The 17,105-nt window shown below is 39.0% G+C and overlaps 1 protein-coding gene across 1 annotated transcript; it reads right to left on the bottom strand.

Moving 5' to 3' along the window:
• Positions 1–2,545: 2,545 nt before the first annotated feature.
• LOC135482415 (neuropeptide CCHamide-1 receptor-like) lies at positions 2,546–4,414 on the bottom strand. Its single transcript, XM_064762385.1, has one exon. It carries the CDS (start codon positions 4,242–4,244, stop codon positions 3,228–3,230), a length of 1,017 nt encoding a protein of 338 aa, XP_064618455.1. The 5' UTR covers positions 4,245–4,414; the 3' UTR covers positions 2,546–3,227.
• Positions 4,415–17,105: the final 12,691 nt, after the last annotated feature.

Here is a 17,105-nt window from a genome sequence, read left to right as displayed (position 1 = left end):
CCAAATTTCCATTGGCTGAATCCTAGATGTTATATGGGGAAAATGCAATGACTGGGATTTTTCGACACAAGTAGAGGCAAAAACAGCACAGAACCATTATATCGACAATCTGTGTCACCTGTGACGCTGTTCAGGTCACCTCGCTCTGTGATGGAAATACCGCTTAAATCTTCCTGAAGTATAAGCCGCCGTTCAGGTCACCTCGCTCTGTGATGGAAATACCGCTTAAATCTTCCTGAAGTATAAGCCGCCGTTCAGGTCACCTCGTTCTGTGATGGATATACCGCCTAAATCTTCCTGAAGTATAAGCCGCCGTTCAGGTCACCTCGTTCTGTGATGGAAATACCGCCTAAATCTTCCTGAAGCATAAGCCGCTGTTCCGGTCACTCCACGGTGGAAATACTGTTTTAAAATTTCTGAAATATAAGCCTCCGGAGGATTTACTTTTATTTTCAAGTTAAAATTGACCTACAATCACGATTGTAACTTTAGAAAATGACAATCGCCTTAAATTCCTTTATGCAAGCGGCGTAAACTGTTTTTACTATCAACTGTAAAGTCAGTTGTAGGGTTTACAGTCTCTTTGTGCAGGCGGGCCCAGGGAGCTCTGAGATCGGTTGGCCATGTTTCCAGCTTAGTTTCCACATTAACCGCTCTGAATGTTTACATAATGCATACATTAACCTTGTGATGTTGCCTGAACTGCGAACTTTAAGTAAATCTAAATTCATATTCCCTCATTATGCGGGAATATTTAAGACCATAACCTCGCAAATAACACAGATGTAACCGGTGCACCCACCCCGACAGCACCAGAACTTCACCAACAGCCTTTTTCGAATCACGTGAAGCGGTTGCTATATGGACGATACTGCTCATCCCAAAATTAAGGTCATCTCTTTTTTTTTCAAGATAATTGATTATAGTTCCTTTCTGTACATTATTAACTCAAAAATTTAAATCTTCCAAAATTGTTTTCAATCGCCCTTTAGAAGAATACATCTCTGAAGTATAAGCAGCTGACCAGGTCACCTCGCTAGAGCAAAATATTTATTCTTGGCTCTTGGCTCTTACTTCCGCGTCATTGCGCCTATGTGTACACTTCTCCGAACAGGTTTCGAAGACCCCCACCTTTTTGTGTATTTTTGTTTCTCAGCTCATTACAAATCTGTAGTCGACTTTGATTCTCTTAATATCATGTTGAGTGATTCGTGTTATGTTAGCTCTCTGAAGTTGAACAGAACAAAAGTTTCCATAAAGATAGGATACAGATCTAATTCTTCTCTTCAAACTGAAGGTTAAATTGAATAGACGCTTTCCTCGGGACACGTGTTTGTATCCATGTTCACTGATGGCTGCACTGATCGAAATGGTGATAAACGCCCTTTCAAAAAATTGAAAGTCACATCAGGATCTGCTAGCCTTAATCTAAAGTCAATTTGCAGACGATCCCCTGTAAACTGCAAAGAGCGAATTCGGTTTTAAACTTTGGTAGGATAACACTGGGAAATCCACCATTACTTTCGAACGCCAGTCTTACTGTACAACAGGGGGATTTGTCTCAGTCAGACTAATATTACGCCTACTGGCTAAAAGTGTGTTTGTAAAAGCCACTGAAAACGTATGGATATGATTACGACTTTCGTAGTGTTTGGTTTCACATTTTCACATTCCCACCTTTTTTCACATGGCTGATCAAAGCATTGGCTTTAACAAAGACAACTAAACTATTAGTACTGACTGACAATGTTATTCAAAACCAACGAATCTGAACAGCGTAGAGAATAAAAAATGCCCGCTTAGCAAAATGGACGTCTAAAGTGTAAAGTGACATCTGATACAGATGTCACTTAATCAATACAAAAAATTTTCACATGACCGAAATGCATCTAATTTGCAATATTTCTCCACCTATTAATACTTTGAATACGGCGAAATATCTGGAATTTGACATTAATCAAACCAAATTTGAAATTATTGTAATACACTGTTAGTCATCACCATTAAAACTGCTTGCACTTTACAACTTTTGCGTGCAAGCGTTCCGGTGGTTCGGAAGTTTTGGCTAGTGTATTATTTTGAGGTAAAGAAATAGAATAAAACCCTTTAAAACCGTTATCAGAATATGAATACTAGACATTAACTGTAAAGATCTGCTTTAAGTGTCCTGAGATACAGTTATATCTAAGTGTTACTGAGATACAGTTATAATATAACATTTAAAGTTTCATTCATGTTTGCTGTAGACGATTCCCTGGAACACAAGCCTTTTGACTTGCACATTGTGATGATACGCACGCAATACCGATTACAGTCATCGTATTGTCCCAGAATAAACTCAAATTAGAGGTAATTCAGTGGTAGACAAACAAGATAACAAGTATGGCATTAGTGCAATAAACATCGGTAATGCCTAAAAAGTATGGCATTATTGTAATAAAATCAATCAGTACCTTCCATTCAGAACGCTCTGTCACAAAGCGGCGATAAATATTACGTAAGTATGCTCATGATTAAGTAACACTTTCCGTTTGCTTTATACCCAGTGTAATGTGATTCATTTATTCACATAATAAATATATCATCTCAACACGAGCTAAACATAAAATTAACAGCGTTACATGTAATATAAGAAACGTATCAACATGTCTAAGTTCCTTGTTGAAATGCAGCAAACATAACACAGCTGGAAATGGTCACTTCCTCGAGTTTGCTGTGCAAGCCATTTAAATGTGTTAAATCTCATTAATTTCAATTTTCCAGAAGAAATCATGAATAATTCTCAAAGTGCCAATGCTGTAAACGTGTTGAAACATTGCTCCCTTATTCGATAGCTATGTTGCTCTGTGCATTAGTAAGTCATGATCCGAAGTCAACTATACACACCGAATTGGAGCGAGCGAACACACGTTATGTATCCAGATTAATATAATAGTAAAATACCAGCACCACATGTAACATTCACATATTCTAGTCTTAAAGGTCGGGCAAATGCTACCACAAAAAGGCGATGTCGTCCTGGAGCCGTAAATATTGTGTACACCACCTGTGGTGAAATACGGCACAATGAAATGAAATGTTGTCTACACCACCTGTGGTGAAATACGGCACAATGAAGTGAATTGTTTTCACAGAAGCTTTTCTTGATACCGCTGCGTAACACCCAGATAAAGACCATGAGGGCGTTGCAATCCAAAATCGGTGCAGTGTGTTAAATATAGATTCATTTAACACATTGACTGAGAATGCACCATTGTCATATTTGTGCTCGTACGACTGACTGTGCTGTTAAAATTGTACATGGAGGCAGACTGATCGACTGCAGCATAACGGGATTTCGCGCAGCAACAGAAAAGATATTCATTATAATGTTTCCTGAACTGTCTACTAAGAAAGTACAAAGCAAGTGGGTTGACACATGAGTTGATGAAACATAAACAGAAGCCAATGGTTTTGAAGGCTAACCAAAACTCGTTAAAATCATTTGGGTCGAAGTAGTACCACAATAGATATATATGACGCGGAAACCAACAGATCACAAATATGACTACGAAGGCAAGAACCACTTTTGCTACCTTTTTTCTGGCTTCGATCTGCCTTTGCTGTGAATTATCTCCAGGGATAAGATGACTACTTTTAAGGAGCATACGAGCCATCATTACGTAAAAAAATGCGATGATGAGAACAGGCAAAGCGAAGTATATACAAAAAGTGATCGCAAAGTAAGCCTTAAGATACGTCGGGCCCCAGTCAGTGTTAAACCTGTCACAGTAGTACATAGGCTCAGTTGTATTGGGAATCAGCGATGTTCCAGAAGATACAAGATCCGGTATTGCCAGAAGAGAGGATGCAATCCAAATAAGACCAGCTGTCAGGTAGGTACAAAGATTCGGGTTTCCAGTATGGCGGCTCATCGGCATAACGATTACACGAAAACGGTCCCCACTAAGAGCGGTCAACGTGAAAACTGAGACGCCCACCGACAAAGTCTGCATGAAGTAATAGAATTTGCACAGTGCTGTTCCAAATATCCAGTGGTCAAGAGCGAAAACTGCCGCGGCAAGCGGGACAGATATCAGGATGAGCAGTAAATCTCCGGCTGCCAGAGAGACGATGTGAACATTGGGGACATTTCTCATCTTTTTATTCCTGAGTACCGTGTATATCAGAGTGCCATTGCCCACCACACCGGCTACAAAAATGATTGAAAATAGGACTGGGACAATGTAGCCTTCAATATACATCTTGGTATTTCACTCACCAATATCCAGGAAGAATGTAGCCAGACAACCTCTATTTCCACAGAGACCCTTTACCACTGTTTCAGTATCATTGCACTCAAAATTGTTTGTCAATATTTGAGCCCGTTTCCTTTGAATGGATCGTACCATCAAAGCTATAATGAATCCAAAGCAGATCGTTGAATACAGACGATCTAATCCACAGTTTGATGCACAAAAAGGTGAATACATGTAGTTAATATCATGTAACTTCCATAAAGTACACGTCCAGAAAGTGCAAGCCTAGTAAAGCTTTTGGATTCTGTGTCAAGTACGCCACACACGACGCATACGCAGTTTGTGTGGAAAGGCAGTTCAGACTAAGTTCCAACCTGTCTCCCTTCTGGCAGTGATAGAGAGGAAATTTCACACACTCAAAGTAGCTCCATGAGATCTTTAACGGAGCTGGACTATCCACGTGTGGCTCGCACATCACCAATAACAGCCTCCCTCTCTGTATTCAGCGACGGCAACCCAACCAATCAGGAACCTTCCTCTGCCGTTTCTTGTCCCCCCAATCATTATCAACAGTTGATTGCTTTTCCGTGCTCTGCCCACTGTTATCTTTAGAACCTACAAAACACACAAACAACTAACCGTCAAAGACTTCTCAGGAATTCATAAATCTTGGTTGACTGCTGGCCATTCCCAGAAACCTGCGTGAATAAAACTTTTAGTGAGCGTTTGACTAGAGCAAAACCGTGGGTTAAATTGTTGACTTGTTAAAGCGACTGTACGATAATTTGGTCTCCAGATTGTATGACAGACATGACAAAGATTTATGTTTCGATGATCCTCGAGATACAGAATCGGTCATATATAATAACTATGTGCCCGTTACGGCTACTCAATGTCCACATGTCTCGCTGATAAACAGTCAGACATGACAAATACTTTGCACGGAATAATTTCCTGTCGTTTTCCGTACCACATCGATTTCACATCAGTGTTTGTTGGATGTAAAGCCGTGATATCTAAGGAGGAATATCATCTGTCAGACAGGGATCCAAGACAGTCCCACAGGACAAAGACAAACTTAGGGTAGTGAATGCATACAAATGACAACATGTATGTGTAATATATCTTTTGTGGTACATTTATAAATTATAAAATGACACACATGGCTTAAACCAACACCAGCGGCAAAGCCATATATAGGCTCACAAAAGCACTTTGGGTAACTGCGCAGGTTTATTAATACGTAAGCTTGGCTGAGGCACTTTAAAACTTAAACCTTTCCTTGAATTGCGTAAATAATACAACAATAGATCAAAATCAAGATTTAATCAAAATAAGAGAACTACTACAGCGCATACGAAAAGTACCAACATTTATTTCGATGACTACGAGGGTGTAGACTGGATGTTTTTGCAGACAAAACCGATGTTCTCAACAATGCCATGCCATTCGCAATACACGGAAAGGAAAAAGGTGAAGACGTATTTAGAGACCTTTATCTTTTTGTCAAACCGGTATGTCTTACTATAACTATTCAAATTGACTTCCTCACGCTCAGGTCGTTACATTTCTGTACATTCAGTAGAGATGGTTTTGCAACATTCCGTCTTTTTCTGTAACGAATAAATCTCGTTTTTGTTGGCTTTGGACTGACAGAAATACAAGCAAATCTTTACAACATGAAAGCAGACAGTTACAAAGTCAATTCCAAATGGACTTTGTAACCCTTCTGTGACATGCAAAGTTACTTTCCCAAACAATTACCGGTAATAAAAGTGGTTATGTAGATTCAGGAAGCGGAGAGTTTTCAGAGGAAGTCCTCCGGTATGCAACAATAACGCGGCCGGCAAACTGGCAGTATTGCGCACGTCTTGCTTGTAATGGAAGTTTAATGGCTGGATTCCAAGCTTGATTGGTATTGATTAGAGATTGGATCTCCAAATCACTTCAAGACGACTATCCAGTCCAGTAGAAGCCGCGGGTTCCCATTAACTGCTAAAATTGTGCTGCTGTGACAGCCCTTTTCGCTGTCTGTAGAGGCTATTCGAGTGTACGGCAGTAGTCATTGAAGACGATTACCTGGTAAATGAAACACTGGCGTGGTTGTGTTGTGTTCGGATGGAGTCATTTACTTAAATACTCCAGAATACTTGTTTGAAGTTCTTCATATTGACACTCACTACCAAGAAAATGGATTTAGGACTGGATGTTAATTATTAATCTTAGAAAATGAAATGAGATGTGACGTATATGTTGGACCTATTTTTCACATTATACCAAGACTTGTACACTAACCTATATTTATATATTGGACCAAATGCTATACTATGGACATAGGTCTACACACAAAAATTAATTTTGTTAATTTTTAAGAGAAAGTCAGTTTTCTGATGGATTCTAGAATGTATTCTGTTTTTATAACCCATTATTCTGTCATATTTAGCACAATATCCTGTAAGTCTAATAGAATCTTTATGCTGAATTCATAGAACATGTGTGATATTTAACAGAACAATCTGCTGCAATAACAAAATACATTCTAGCATGACCCATTCAACAGATTTTCTGTTAAAATTAACAGATCATTTTTTTTTCAGAGTATATACTGGACAGAAATCTGTTCATTTGTATTAGCGGTATAAACTGAACGTAGATATTTTAGATATTTCCCTATACACTGGACCTAGATGTAACTGGGTAAATTTGACGATTTATTGCGGGAACTGGACGTGTAAAATTAAGTTGTAGACGCGAGTAGTGATAGGCAAAGTCGTCAAGGGAAGGTGACAAAAGTGGTTTGAGATGACCTGGATTAAATAACCACAGAAAATAAAGGGGTAAAGTAATTACTGGATTTATCCGCTTTGGTTAGTTTCACGTACTGGAGTTCATGTGTACGCTAATTACTGGATTTATCCGCTTTGGTTAGTTTCACGTACTGGAGTTCATGTGTACGCTAATTACTGGATTTATCCGCTTTGGTTAGTTTCACGTACTGGAGTTCATGTGTACGCTAATTACTGGATTTATCCGCTTTGGTTAGTTTCACGTACTGGAGTTCATGTGTACGCTAATTACTGGATTGATCCGCTTTGGTTAGTTTCACGTACTGGAGTTCATGTGTACGCTAATTACTGGATTTATCCGCTTTGGTTAGTTTCACGTACTGGAGTTCATGTGTACGCCTAACTCCATAGAAAACAAGGATTTGGTCCCTTCCGTAAAATCAAAATGATACCTTTATCTACAGATGGCGTCATTGTGTTTTTGTTATTGTTTCCTCTTAAAGAGAATTACAACCCTTATATTGATGATAATATATACATGAAGTACATAAAGCAAACTACCATGTCAATGAAAAATATACAAGATTGAAAAAAACAGACAGACTGGGCAAATGGAATGCCAAGAAGAGTTACCTCCCTTGAAACATCATTCCATAATGTTATCTGTGAGCATGGTGCTAGATTTTGTAGGATTGCTGTAACTGTCCAGCAACAACCCCAAGTTAAATTGCAAAGTTCCCAAAAACAGCCATTATTTACTAAAACGGTTCCATGAAGGCCATCGAAAGCATCATATGAAAGCTGGGGAAACAGACCTTCCCGCTAAGAAAAGCATTGAATATCAGTCAATCAATTAATCATCTTGACGAGATAGTTTTATGTAAGACTAACAAGGATGGGCGCTGCATTGGAATTTTAGATATTTAAATTTTTAAAGTACCAGTAATGTAAAATAATTATAAAAGATCCATCTGCTAATGTCAACTTTGCTGAATAGAGGAAATTCATGATCTCAGTTACAGTTAAATTCGTCATAGATGTAGCAAACACCAACCAACCAACCAAATACCTGTATTGAGGGACTGGTACACTCCAATAGCCCAAACACCAACCAGCTAACCAAATGCCTGTATCGAGGAACTGACACACGCCAATATCCCAAACACCAACCAACCAACCAAATACCTGTATCGGGGGATTGGTACACGCCAATAGCCCAAACACCAAACAGCTAACCAAATACCTGTATCGAGGAATTGACACACGCCAATATTCCAAACACCATCAGCCAATCAAATACGTGTACATTCACCTAATATTAGTTCCTTTAATTTCTCGTCGTTCTGAGATCTGCTCGGAACTTGTATTTCGTCAGTAACACCTCTAGTTTGAGATCACGAGAGTCCCGGCTCAGTTCCAAACAGGATCAAACCTTTGTCTTAACAATTGGATGGGGCCGGTGACAAGCTATGGACGTTCCATCATGACCTTCCATGGAGGCGGTAGTACAAATCTGCAACCTTAATCATGCGACATGATTCGTACAAAACAAAGCTTAATTCCAAGGCTACAACCTTACAAATCAAAAGATTAGTCGCTATTAGCATATTTCGAATTCATGGCTTATGGTATGCCTGAAAGTTACTGACCATCGCCACTGTATATATGAGATTTCCTGGCGTTCATCATTTAACCATTGTGTTTATCGCTCACACAGTTGTATCGCCTACGTCCCTTTTCCTTTTGTTTTTTGCTTCATGTCTATCATGCTGAATTTTCTGCATGTGTACCACGAATGGCAACGACGGCAAACCTGTAGAAATTTCAATCAATCAGGCATCTTTTTTATTTTATTATTGTTTTAAACATATACTATAGACGAAAATTATTTGTTCTGCATTTTGCAGTCATTTTGTTCATGTTATATTTAAACAGCAAACAGGTTTGCTCATCGAAGGTGTGTTACTCGCTAAAAATAACTTCGAACAAGATCAGTACAAATCCAGTTGGCACCTTTGTCGAGGTGGAGTTTGGGGGGAGGAGGGTCAACGGATCCTGCCATGTTTCAAAGTTCTTACGATGCCCGTGCTAAAGGTACAATATTACTGGGCACCTTGCACCTAAAATTAAGTCAGAAGAAAGCTTAAAAAGGAACACCTGCACAAATAGATTTAAAATCAACAGTAAATATAATAACTTATAAAACAATATCTCAATCAGTAACGAATGACAGAAGCTGTATTTTGAATACCAGTATGACGTCAAAAACACAACGAAATATCAAGAACATGTAAATAAAGCGGCAATTATGTACGTTTTCATCTCGTTAATTTCTCAAAATGCCCCTGAATGTAGCTTAGCGAGATAAAGGCGTCACAACAAAATCTTGTCTCGACTTACCTGAAATTCCAATTTCACTTCTATGCATCGACCTGATACATGAATACTTAGATCGGGCATAGGTTTCTCCTCGTTGGCGCAAGATGCACACGTCGACTACCATTTACCCTATTTTGACCGTCTACATCGGACAGGGGTGCAGTAGACTCTAATAAAAACCGCAATGTATATCCTGAAACCAAATCCTGTATATACATCTGTCTAAATGATGACGATGAAACGGCTGTTGTGAATAAACAAGTAATGAACTATATCTATATCCCCGCAGGGCTGCATTAATGTCGGATCTGTATGTAGGGGCACGGAAATTCGATGCTACTTTACAATCGATAATTGATAGACCTACACGCCTGCAAATATACACAACAATGTATGGCGTGCGAAGACTGGCTGCTTTCAAACAGTCGACCAGAAACACTGATTACGTCGTATTGTTCACGACTTGTCTGATAACACAACATGCATTTAATTAAATCTATTTTGTTTAAGGTCGGCAAGAAACTATAACCATAAATGATTTTGCAGCTGTCACGAACGAAGCAGATGTACCAAATACATCTGACTAGAGCTCGATGCACAGAAATGTCTGTATGGGACGGAAATGATAAAGGGAGCTTAGGGCAAGAATGTAGACCCTACGTTTATTATCTTCAGTCACGCGATGATGAGTTTATCTTTTTTCGAACTTTCTTCATCCCTCGTCATTCGTGGGAAGGTCTTGCAGCATCCTGCCCTAGGTTGTGGGTTACCCTCTAGTTACGCCCCCACCATAATGTTTGCCACCGTCGTATAGGTAAAATATTCTTGAGTTGTGTGTGAAATACCAATAAAATGATTAAACAAATCGTTTTCACATTACAGGCCTTAAAATCACACCACATTAACGTTGTTCGTTTTCTCTTTGATCCACTGTGGTCCAGTATTGTTTCTAACGTGTAAACAATAAATGTTACAGCTATGTTACGTTATTTTTTATTCAGATTAGTTTGATTAACCTAAAACCTTTATGTTATAAGAACTACAACAAAACTATGAGGTTGGGGCGCCAAATCTTTAGCGTAGGACGAAGTATAAAGCAAAATCCGGCTACTTTTTGAACGAGCATAATGTTGCAGATTCGACCCATCCATCATTACTAGTTGTACTTGAAGACAGAGAAGACAAGAGCATGAAGTACATGTGGGATAAAAGACCATTAAACATTTTCCAGGAAAATGGTTTGATTTATACGCATGTTTAAAATATATTTCTACATGTACCTGGTAAAATGCATTTAAAAATTTGGATTCTATATTGCAGCACAGTTAGTCGAGCGTCCGCTTCGGGAGCGGTGGATCCAGGGTCAACCCTCGGTCGAATCACACGTAAGACTTTAAAAGAGGAAGTTGTAAATTCCTCGCTTGGTGTTCAGCATGAAACGGAAAGTGCAACGACTGGTACATAACCCGTATCAGTATAATGGCTCGGGCAACGCGGCTTACTTGCTTGACGCAGTACTAGATACAAGAGCGGTTGAAACAAGAAGGCACATTGCATGCCCTCTAAGGACTTCGTGGTCGTATGACTGAAAAATTGTTAAGTACGACGTAAAACCCCAAGCAGTGACTCACTCTATATTGCAGTCTTTTCTGACCATATTCGCACAAGTCATGTCACTTCGGCTTTTTGCAACTAGGCATCATTCCCAATGCATCTTTCTTTAGAACTATAAATGCACTCAACACAGGGATATTGAAACAAGCTACTGGCCCGGATAGTATAGTTGGTAGATCGTCCGCTTCGGGAACGGTAGATCCAGGGTCGATCCTGGGTCGAGTCACACCTAAGATCTTAAAGAGGAAGCTGTAACTTCCTTGCTTGGCGTTCACCATGAAAGGGATAGTGCAACGACTGGTTGACCCGTATCAGTATAATGGCTCGGGCGGGGCAGCTTACTTGCCTTCGGTAAGTCGTTTCAGTGAAGCAGCACTAGATAAAAGACCGGTGGAAATCCGTCCTCCAACAAGGAGGTACATTACATACACCCACAGGGGTCCTCCGTCGTCAAGTGACTGAAAATTGTTGAGCACAACGTTAAACCCCAAGCACTCACTCACTCTCTGACAACAAGCCAAAAATATTTGCTGTGACGTCACTATCCCCTCTGGGTCCCAGTAGACTACCATAAAATCGTCTTTATTCCTGTATAGTGCTTAATGGCCTTTCATCTGATAAATAGTTTATTTAAGTGTTTTCTTTGCGTTTGACAATCGCTGTTAAAATTTTAGATTTGCCTGTAGTTTAAATCTTGTGCACGTCCAGTTTCTTCGTTGTCTCCTCAATTAATAAGATATTAGTTGTCCAGATAGGGGGAGGATAACTGTGACCGAATAATATAATGCACTTGTTATTCAGTCACCAAAAGACACGAGGCGTGCGTTCAAAACCGTCCTTGGACATGGAATTTCTAGATTATCCTACTTACGCTGATGCTTGTGGAACCTTGCCGACTACAAGCAATCCAACATTCGTTGAAGAGCACTAGTCTCCAATATATTTAGTGTGTATATGTGTACATCACATGTGGGAAAGTTCCTCATAAGCTTGCCAAAGACACATTATTTTCATTGAAAACACAGGTTTCTTCCACCCACAAGCACGGTATGAGTGGAAAGTTCTGGAGAACGAAAGCGCTAGAATTGTACTGCAATATCATACCTCATCACCTTGTATATGCAAAATCTGGGTTCACTCCTTAGTCAAGGTCACAGCTACACAGCTGCATAATGGAACACAATAGTGACAGCCTACAGTCTCTTTAGTTTGTCAAGTGTATATGTTTCAAAACTGGAATTATTTCAATAACTCATCTTATAATTAGCTGTAGGCCTATAAGCCTTCTTATGGGTTCCATTTTCACACTTCGCACCGTACTCAAGCTTATTTCACATAAAGGAAACCGGTCAGAGATCATGGCAGACCCACTATTATCCACCGGTTGCTGACAGACGGCTTAGGGTCATGTGATGTCTGTTGTGATTAGAAAACGTTTCATATCTGGTTAGGCTATCCAGACTAGTTAGATTTTTTTTTTTTTTTTTTTTTTTTTTTTTTGATTGGTGTTTTACGCCGTACTCAAGAATATTTCACTTATACGACGGCGGCCAGCATTATGGTGGGTGGAAACCGGGCACAGCCCGGAGGAAACCCACGACCATCCGCAGGTTGCTGACAGACCTTCTCACGTACGGCCGGAGAGGAAGCCAGCATGAGCTGGACTTGAACTCACAGCGACCGCATTGGTGAGAGACTCCTGGGTCATTACGCTGCGCTAGCGCTTTAACCGACTGAGCCACGGAGGCCCCGACTAGTTAGAGGAGAGATATATTTGCGTAATGACAAGACTCAAAGATTTCTGGATTAGCTCATTTTTGAAAAAGTGTTTATAAGTGTGGGCAATACAACCCTGTTGTAGGGTGGATCATACCGATGTAAATCCCTAAACGCTAAATTCTGATTGTTTAAAATCCTAAAGGGACAACCTAAGTGTTCTATAGGATAAGAAATAAGTTATGCATACATACTATACCCTATACCCCCAGAATACTAACACTGAAACAATGCCGACCCCCAGAGACAAGAGGAAATAGTTAATACTACATACAATTATTTATCCTCCCTCCATAACGCTGGCCGCCGTCGTTTAAGTGAAGTATTTTTGAGTACGGAGTAAAATATCAATCAAATAAATGAATAAATACAATTATTTATAGATCAACAGTTAAACAATTCTGAGCAACAGCGAATTTATTAATACGGCTATGTACAAGTATCAAAAGAAGAAAAGTAAATGCACATTCCTCCGAGGGTGACCATTTCGGCCAAATAGATGAGAAAGTTTGTGCAGGTTTTTTCATATAGAAAGGATCCCCAAAGCTTTTTTGATCTTATTTCATATAAAAGAGCTCAGCGTAAGCAAGAAACAAGAGAGGCAGATAGAGTGTGCCTTTTTATGACTAAATAGGAGATATTCTTTTCTGGAGCCTTTCTTATCGTAAATTTAAAAAAAAATGTTCTCAAGATTTAGGAATTGTTTAAAATTTAAGAATTTAATTTAATTATCAGGAGTGTTAAAATTTTTAAACTGATGTTTTCTTCTGGTATCTTTCCTGCAGTGCGTATTTTTTAAACTCTTTTTTGTTATTTATTTACAGTAATACAGTTTAGAGTAATGTGTAACATTACTCGATATTAATTCCAAGTGTTTGTGGGTGTGGAGTTCATTGGTAATTATTGATCACACCACCATCTTAAGCAATCGCCAAATACTCCAAATGAAGGGGCGACAACCTCAGCCACCACGAGAAACGCCATCTGGAGATTTGCTTCCCGTGGGATATAACGTAAAAAGGCTCCGAAAGATGCTGCATACACTAATGGTATACACAATGTTTCTTAAAGCTGATTATTTTACAGCTCTGGCATGAATATATATGTTCAGAATTCAAAAATATGCGTACCAGTGATAAATTTTTTACAGTACAATTCTTGGTGGATTTTCGGACCTTATTCACCCACAAGAGGTCTTGTATTACACAGATATTCTCTTACCAGAATACATGTATCGTTGTATTTTAAGTATGTAATGGAATCTTTGGACAACTGTTAATTGCTGATTGCAATACATCAAGAGAAAATAAGCTATAACGCAAATACCTTTACTAGGTGAACGCTGTTGAGGGAATTAAATACCACTGACCATGGTGTAATTTTGAGCCAGAGCAATAGACTACTTTATCAGCAGTCAGAATAATAGTTTATGTGTTGTTATATATGGTGGAGACATCCACAATAAATGGATTGTTCCCTATATCTTTCAGAAAGAGTAAAGTAAGGATAAATCTTGTTGTATCGTTCATTTGGAAAAATAACCACTAGGAGTTAAAAGCAGAGCATGCCCTTAGAATGTTAAAATGGTGCATGTCTTTTTTTTAAATCCATGATGATAATTTTCAGACCTTTTATACTCTTCTGAGACCAATATAATTAGTGTTTCAGAATGAAAATAAAAATGTCACGACACGGCGTTTATAATCTTTGTTAGCATAGTTCTTCACCAATTTTATCAGAAACTGTGAATAGGTGTGTGTTTTGTTTTTTTTGACTAATACTAAAGTTATATGTAGCTTACTCCACACTGTAAGGCATATTGGGGCTTTCTGTGGCCAAATTGTTAGTGTGCTGAGTTAGTAACTGTGAGTTCAAATCCAGCTCATGCTAACTTCCTCTCGGGCCCAACCTGCTGATGGTTGTGGGATTTCTGTTTCCTTCCGTCATGCTAACCACGGTCCTATAAATGAAACATTCTGGATCCGAATATAAAACACCAATCAAGTAAAGTAAGTGTAATGAATAGCACACTTGCATTAACTGACTTGTTCATCCAGTGAATTCCCATTCAGATTACTTGATACAATTATTCTCTTGAATATCACACTCAGGCTACCGCAAAACAGTAAGGTAACGCATATCACACTTAGGTGACTTATAGTCAGGTAATGAAATCACACTCCGGTTACTATTCATAAAAGTACTGTTTACTGTTATAACTGTTGATGTTATAAATATCTTACTAGGTTATTTGACAATATTAATGTCATGAATATCACACTCAAGGTACAATTTATTACAATTTATTTAATAAATGCTCTATATAAAATCTATAAATAATAATTTATTTATTAATTTGTTTGATAGGTGTCTTAGGCCGAACTCAGGAATATTCGATTCATATGGCGGCGGCCAGCATCTTGATGGGTGGAAACACTGGCAGAGGGACAGGGAGACGCGGGGTAACCACGAACATCCGCAGATCAATGAAAGATCTTGTCACATGCAATCGGAGAGGAACCCAGGATAAGCTGGACTTGAACTCACAGCTACCGCACTGGTAGGATGCTGCGTAATTATGCTGCACTGTAACAGTCCACGGGGACTGCAGCATTATTATAAAAATGAATATCAATGTTACCTGAAGAGTGTTTGACACTCTTCTTGTAACGAATATTTTGGACATCACTAACTCCATTAACTTATTTAGCGTTATTAATGTGATGTATATGTATGACACCGTTAAGTTGACATTGCACACGTTATAAATATTACCATCAGGTTAGTTAACGATAATGCACTATGTTTTCACTATTTCACAGAATGAAATACTAACGTTGCCTGTATCTATTCTTGTTTTGAATTTCACAATTACATGTAGGTTTTTTTGCCAATATTCGCGTCGTACATATCACAGTTGTTCAGCATATAAGACATCACTCAGGGAAAAAACTTTATGTACTACAATTCAACCATATGATGAAAAATATGAAAGTTAGCTCATGTGTTTCAGATCCCTAAGCACACAAATCTGCAATTTTCCCATGTCGACATTACCCGCCTCCATGGCGCTGCGGCGCGCGTTTGAGCAGACATGGTTAAAAACACTAACAAAATAACTCATGGAACAAATACCGTTGATCATTACAAACAGAGCAGATGAAGCTCCAGTAATGGTGTGTTAGCAGTCCCTAAATATGATTCTGATTGGTGGTGGTCAATAGCAGGCAGATTTATCCGTCCTTGCTGAAACAGAAAATTCAGTCAATTGATTTTTCATTTCCTCATTTCGGACACCAGTAAGTTAATCGTTTCTGTTTGGTGGACTAAATAATGACGGCGGAATGCACTGGCAAGCGCACACGCAACTTGATACAGGACGGCTTGATCACGACATGCGCAACTTCCTATACTTTAGTAAAGAGCTTAAACTGTATCAAATAAAGCACAACCCCTCTCTCGAAAACACATTTATCCTTATATATCCTAGGTGCTGTTATTGTTCACTTCCAATAAATTTCAACAAGTTATATGCACATCATGGTATCCATTGTGACCCAGCAGTAATCTCTGGGCTGATCGTGGGTATCAAAGCTTTAAAACCGACTCCTAATAAACGACCTTGAAGCCTGTGATACAAATGTCTGGTTATTTGACCTATATATAGATGTTCCAAGGTGAAAGCCCGCGTGTGTTTTGGGGAACGTCTATGTTTTGATTTTATAAGCTGAGTACTGTTAACAATTACCTAGTTTCTAGTTTATTTTCCTTCCCTTGCATAGACGACGCAACTACATGTTTATTATTTATTTCTTTATTTGATTGGTGTTTTACGCCGTAATCAAGAATATTTCACTAATACGACAGCGGCCAGCATTATGGTGGGAGGAAACCGGGCAGAGCCCAGGGGGAAACTCACAACCATCCGCAGGTTGCTGCAAAACCTTTATACATACGGTCGGAGAGGAAGCCAGCATGAGCTGGACTTAAACTCGCTTCGACCGCATTGGTAAGAAACTCCTGGGTCATTAGGATGATTTAGCGCACTAACCAAGTGAGCCACGGAGGCCCTACAAATTACATAGGTTGCTAACATTTTCTTTTACGAAAAGTTCTTTTTTAATGATAACCGTGCTAATTTTCACGGCTGTATTACACTGAGCTGGATATAAAGCTGCTTATTTCCTTTTTGCATGTTTAACTTAACAAAATGTTGATTCAAAAAACCTCGTTCAATGTAGAAGTATGGGAGCAGATTTTCTTGGGCTCAGTGTAAAGATACTGAACAAATAGCTTTGATTACATGCACATC

This window comes from Liolophura sinensis, chromosome 1 (genome assembly GCF_032854445.1).
Source record: "Liolophura sinensis isolate JHLJ2023 chromosome 1, CUHK_Ljap_v2, whole genome shotgun sequence".
NCBI classification, from domain to species: domain Eukaryota; kingdom Metazoa; phylum Mollusca; class Polyplacophora; order Chitonida; family Chitonidae; genus Liolophura; species Liolophura sinensis.
The sequence above is the reverse complement of the archived record's forward strand: the minus strand, read 5'-3'. Positions and strand labels throughout refer to the sequence as shown.